We start from the raw sequence: 6613 nt of genomic DNA on the forward strand, positions 1-6613 counted from the left end.
CATACCAGTCAGGTAGGCTATACTCCTGTTGTAAAGATAAGCAATGTGCTTAATATTATGAAAGTAGAGAAATAAATATATTAGGCCTAGCCTATAGAAAGCTGATGGGATCCTCCTCTTTTTAATAGAGGCCATCACTCTGTTTTCTCGTGCAATTGCATAGCCTATAGAAGTGTTTGATTAGATTTTCAATTACATTTGCATTGGTGTCAGAGTGATTAGAGGGACAATAGAGTGCTGAGTATCAGGCAGTTAGCAAGTTTGGTAGGCTACTAATGACCATCAGCAGCATCAGAGCTTGGAGAAGCCTGATTACCATGACTAAACGATCACATGGAACTTGACTGCCTTCATGACTCGTGACCGCCGGTGTGGCGGTAATACGGTCACCGCAACAGCCCTAGCCTCTACCTTCATGTTTAAAGAAATGCCCCACGGGATAGCCAAACTACTGCAACTCAGAAGGGCTTTGACAAACTAGTTTATTTATCACTATTCACATTACATAAACAACTTCCAAATTCCCCTCTACTGGAAAAGTTAATACCTGAGTTGAACTGACGTGAGTGGCTTTTCTTCATATAATAAAAGTTAAAGGGAAGAGTTAGAACTATACTTTACTCTTTAGGCCAACAATAGAACATTTAAAAGGATGGCCGGGAGCTATAAGAGATAGTATTTATTTAAAGGTATGGCCGGGAGCTATAAGAGATAGTATTGATTTAAAGGTATGGCCGGGAGCTATAAGAGATAGTATTGATTTAAAAAGATGGCCGGGAGCTATAAGAGATAGTATTGATTTAAAGTGATGGCCGGGAGCTATAAGAGATAAGATTGATTTAAAGGTATGGCCAGGAGCTATAAGAGATAGTATTGATTTAAATAGATGGCCGAGAGCTATAAGAGATAGTATTGATTTAAAGGTATGGCCGGGAGCTATAAGAGATAGTATTGATTTAAAGGTATGGCCGGGAGCTATAAGAGATAGTATTGATTTAAAAGGATGGCCGGGAGCTATAAGAGATAGTATTGATTTAAAGGGATGGCCGGGAGCTATAAGAGATAGGATTGATTTAAAGGTATGGCCAGGAGCTATAAGAGATAGTATTGATTTAAATAGATGGCCGAGAGCTATAAGAGATAGTATTGATTTAAATAGATGGCCGAGAGCTATAAGAGATAGTATTGATTTAAAGGTGTGGCCGGGAGCTATAAGAGAAAGTATTGATTTAAAGGGATGGCCGGGAGCTATAAGAGATAGTATTGATTTAAATAGATGGCCGAGAGCTATAAGATATAGTATTGATTTAAAGGGATGGCCAAGAGCTATACTTCATACAGTATATAGATATTGGTATTTATTTAAAGGGATGGCCAGGAGCTATAAGAGATAGTATTTATTTAAAGGGATGGCCGGGAGCTTTAAGAGATAGTATTGATTTAAAGGTATGGCCGGGAGCTATAAGAGAGAGTATTGATTTAAAGGGATGGCCGGGAGCTATAAGAGATAGGATTGATTTAAAGGGATGGCCAGGAGCTATAAGAGATAGTATTTATTTTAAGGGATGGCTGGGAGCTATAAGAGATATTATTGATTTAAAAGGATGGCCGGGAGCTATAAGAGATGGTATTGATTTATAGGTATGGCCGGGAGCTATAAGAGATAGTATTGATTTAAAGGTATGGCCGGGAGCTATAAGAGATAGGATTTATTTAAATATATGGCCGAGAGCTATAAGAGATAGTATTGATTTAAAGGTGTGGCCGGGAGCTATAAGAGATAGTATTGATTTAAATAGATGGCCGAGAGCTATAAGCTATAGTATTGATTTAAAGGGATGGCCGAGAGCTATACTTCATACAGTATATAGAGATTGGTATTCATTTAAAGGGATGGCCAGGAGCTATAAGAGATAGTATTTATTTAAAGGGATGGCCAGGAGCTATAATAGATAGTATTTATTTAAAGGGATGGACGAGAGCTATACTTCATACATTATATAGAGATTGGAATTTATTTAAATATATTTTATTTATCAGAAAGATGCAACACTGAATTTAGTTAAATTAGGAACAAACAAATTAGTAAATAGCTGGTATACACACAAACAACACCATACAACTGAGATAACAGATTGAGTGTTGGTGTTGCCAAGGTCGTCTTCTTCTTCTTCTTCTTCTTCTTCTTCTTCTTCTTCTTCTTCTTCTTCTTCTTCTTCTTCTTCTTCTTCTTCTTCTTCTTCTTCTTCTTCTTCTTAGCATTATTATAATCATTATTATTATTATTATTATTATTATTATTATTATTATTATTATTATTATTATTATTATTATAGTAGTAGTAGTAGTAGTAGTAGTAGTAGTAGTAGTAGTAGTAGTAGTAGTAGTAGTAGTAGTAGTAGTAGTTGTAGTAGTAATAGTAGTAGTAGTAGTAGTAGTAGTAGTAGTAATAGTAATAGTAATAGCAATAGTTGTAGCAGCAGTATTCTTCTTCTTCTTCTTCTTCTTCTTCTTCTTCTTCATTATTATTATTATTATTGCTAGGATGACAATACGTTCACTCCCATATTACTGTATTCGAGGTGCTTCAGTAATAGTCTATGTATTTCAGTAATAGTCTAGAAGCTTCAGTAATAGTCTATGTGCTTCAGTAATAGTCTATGTGCTTCAGTAATGGTCTATGTGCTTCAGTAATAGTCTAGAAGTTTCAGTAATAGTCTAGAAGCTTCAGTAATAGTCTAGAAGCTTCAGTAATAGTCTATAACCTTCAGTAATAGTCTAGAAGCTTCAGTAATAGTCTAGGTGCTTCAGTAATAGTCTAGGTGCTTCAGTATGTAGGCCTGTCCCAGAGCGGTGACATAGGGTGAGTGGTGAGTTCTGCGGGCCTAGGAGTATCTGTGGTGTGTGTGTCTGAGTGTAGATTCTGTACTTACGATCCAGCAGTGGTATATTATATATTTAAAGCAGCAGTACCTTGGCACGCCGTCCACATAAATATGTCTCGGACCAAGTAAACAGAGTTATTTATTTTCCCATGATTGTCTGAGCTCCTTGTTCGCAGTCCGCACACACACACACACACACACACACACACACACACACACACACACACACACACACACACACACACACACACACACACACACACACTCACACGCACACAGGTCCAGGCCCAGCCTCTGACTAAACCTCCTATCAGCGGTCTGCAGCATACAGCGCAGACAGGGAAAGCAGCCATAAATCAGCTGGAGAAGAGGGTCTGCTGGAGGGTTGTAAATCAGGGTGAGACGGAACCCTCACATGACCCAGGCCGCTGCAGCCCTGTCAAGCCTCGCTTCATGGAGCAGGGGGCCTGGTGATGGAGGACTGGGAGTGAAGGTCTGAAGGAAGCGAGGGGAGGTATCTATAGCTATCGATAGTTATATGGGCTTTTCGCTTGAGATACAACACTCAGACATGCTCCTGGGGTTTTTAACATTGTCCCTTACATACAGGTCAGCCATGTTCTTTTCTTGCAGTCTTTGCTGAGGATTTGTCTGCAGTGAGAGAGAACCAGTCGCCAGAGTTTGACACACAAACACACACACACAAACACACTGTCACACACGTTGTCACACGTTGTCACACGTTGTCACACACGTTGTCACATGTTGTCACACACATTGTCACACATGCTGTCACACTCCCTCAATTCAATCATGGAAGGAAACCAAAGCAGCTTAAGGCCTAGATTCAATCAGGTCAAGTGTTAACTGGCGATAGCCGACACTCGCTGTGTAAAGAGAGAAAACCCAGGGGTTCCCAAATGTTTTCACCTAGGCCCCCCTTCCAGCAATTCTACACATTTTGCCATGCCTAATGTGTATTCATGTAATATTTGAGTGACTCAAACATTTAAAAAAAAATCTGGACATTTCTGACAAGTTATAAATAGGTATGCAATGACTAACATGACAAGAGGCACTGATGATGCACTACCCAATTTGGAAATTGCACCTTGTGCATTCTACTATTACAACATTCAAGAGTAAGTTTAAAGCCGGACTGATTTTTTTTGTGGGGGGGGACCCCGCGCCGCCCCACAGTTTGGGAACCACCGCCCTAACCTACTAAAGACACAGGGCAAGAAGTAAGAGACAGGGAATGGAAGATATAGTAGTACCCACTAATACCTCTGATTTTCTCACAGGATCTGAAATTCATTCATGGAAAAACCAATAAATGGATTACTGTTATTTCAGCGGACCTCAATAAATCATATAAATGCATGGCCACAATGTATGCGCCAGTTAAAAGAAGAAAAACCCTCTACCAAACCTTCTGCTATAAATATTTCCAAAGGCCCTCAGATCAAAACGCAGATAACATTCACTCTCCATTTAGAAATAAAAACGCCTTTCTTCTGCTCCTTCCAATTATTATTTATGAAAATATTTTTTTGTCTGACCATGACCAATACCCGAAAACGAAGGAGAAGAGAAGATGGAGGGTTGTGATTGAATCAAAGCAGTTCCAGAATGCTCTGGAACACAAAAGGATATGATTCTAACACCTGCCATTGCGTGATTGGGGGAACAAAATGGGCTCAGGAGCCCCCGTTCTCTCTATAGGCGTCCTTATCAGTGCCTGCAGGGCGGCCCCATGAACCTGCAGCTCGGTGGCTAACCATGCCGCTAACCGCGGTTAGATTAGCACTCGGCTTTTGCAACCACACAGGGATAATAACACACACTGAGTCTGAGAGAGATGACTGAGTCAACAACAAAGTCAGAACGTTTCAAAGTAAGTCCATGAAGCCTCTGGAAAAACATAAAAAGGGTCTATTGACTAGGACGGATAAAGGAAAGACACTAAGGTTCAATACTAAACATATAGTTTTGGACAGTAAAGCAAATTTAAATCAGATCTTACCATCATTGCAGAAACGGCCCTTGTGTTCCGTTTTGGAGCAGTCGCACACGGGTTCCCCATTCACCACGGAGCAGCTCCCGCCGTTTTCACACGGGTTCTCCGTACAGCGCCGGTCCGACTCCAGACGGACCCTGAGGCTGCTGAGGAGAACCGGTTCCGTGTTCCCATACTTCAGATCCATGATAGTTCCTCTGAAGGGCGGGGCGTCGCACGCTGTGGGCAGCGTGAGCGCCGAGGTGCGGATATCCAGCGGCACGCCGCCCAGGAACAGGTCACTGATGATCTTCATGTGCTGGCGGCTACCTCCGGTGGGCCGTACCTCGTCCGTCTTGACCTGGCCGTCCAGCCCCAGCACCGTCCGCAGGCCAAAGCGGCTCAGCGTGGCAAAGTGCCAACTGCTGTCATTAACCCTTTTTTCGGACACCACGGCGATCTCGGCGCAGTCAATGCTGAAGCGCAGCTGCAGCTTGCCTTCCACCACCATCAGCTGCAGGAAGTCGCAGTAGCCGCCGTCGTCGAAGTACAGCAGCAGCGCCGTGGACACGTCCGTCTTGAACTGGAAGCTGAGGTCGCTGCGCGTGCTGGCGTCCCAGCGGAGGTAGCGGGCCCACTGGCCGGGGGCCCCTGTGAACTCCAGGCTCAGACACACACCCAGGAGGGCCGAGAGCATCAGCTGTAGCCTCGCAGCCAAACCCAGAACATCCATGGTCAACAAGGAGGAGGAGGAGGAAGAGGAGGAGGAGGAGGAGGAGGAGGGGGAGGAGGAGGAGGAGGGGGAGGAGGGGGAGGAGGGGGAGGAGGAGGAGGAGGGGGAGGAAGAGGGGGAGGAGGAGGAGGAGTTTATATTCTTGAAGGCTTAGATAGCATTGAATTGGGTTTGGTTGAAAAGTTTTAGAGTTAGTATCCGATTATAGAGGCAGTATCCACAGTCGTATCCACAAGTGTACTGAGAGAAGTTTATTACTGCTGAGAGTTTTAGTACAGCAGTTGTCTATTCACAATGAGTAGGGTGGTAGTTGGGATAACGGTTGTAGGTAAGTAACAGTCGTAGGCCATACACATGAGTCAACTATCCAATCACAGAGTAGCTATGGACAGTAGGTACAATTCCAGCTGCCTTTCCTCCTAAAGAAGGGAGGAGAGAAGAGAAAAACCTGTTTTTCCTTCCGTTGGGTCAAAGTTCAACCGTTTTTAATCCATTACAGTCCAAAGAGGTTGCTATGGGGAATTATTGCGTGAGGTCCGATTGGACTGACTCTTCTTGTTGTCAGGGTGACGAGGACATCCTTCTTCATGTTGCCTGCTGGGATGTGTAATTCACAGGAGTGGCTCTGGATTTCCTCAGTTCCATCACTGTCAGAAACAGGGAAGCACAGGAATTACACACAGGCACACACACATACACACACACACACAGTATTGATTTTCACACAATCTCTTAATCTGTAAGGAATACTTTTCAGACACAGACTGATATTCTCAGACAGGCCTTCTTTTCAGGCTACTACTTCAGAGAGAGGACCCATCTTTAATTAATTTTGCCAACATTTTGTCCACACTGTTAAGGTCATGTGAAGACGTGCTAATTGTCAAACACAGACAAATACTGTAGCCTACTATTGAAGAATAATAACCAAAAGAAAGATCTGTGTGTGTATAATGCTGATGTTGGAGATACTATTATTATCATTAAAAGTGGCAG

The 6613-nt window shown here is 42.8% G+C and overlaps 1 protein-coding gene across 9 annotated transcripts in view; it reads right to left on the reverse strand.

The window, feature by feature from the left end:
* Positions 1–5647, reverse strand: part of LOC121544597 (neurexin-3a-like) — a 647039-nt gene extending 641392 nt beyond the window's left edge. For all 9 annotated transcript variants that reach the window (XR_005996136.2, XR_005996135.2, XM_045209074.1 and 6 more), the window contains exon 1: positions 4912–5647. Coding sequence is in view for 7 of the 9 variants with exons in the window: in XM_045209074.1 (XP_045065009.1) it covers positions 4912–5617 (706 nt within the window). In the remaining 2 variants the exon portion in view is untranslated. The remainder of the gene's footprint in view (positions 1–4911) is intronic.
* Positions 5648–6613: the final 966 nt, after the last annotated feature.

Source organism: Coregonus clupeaformis, chromosome 29, assembly GCF_020615455.1.
Source record: "Coregonus clupeaformis isolate EN_2021a chromosome 29, ASM2061545v1, whole genome shotgun sequence".
NCBI lineage: Eukaryota > Metazoa > Chordata > Actinopteri > Salmoniformes > Salmonidae > Coregonus > Coregonus clupeaformis.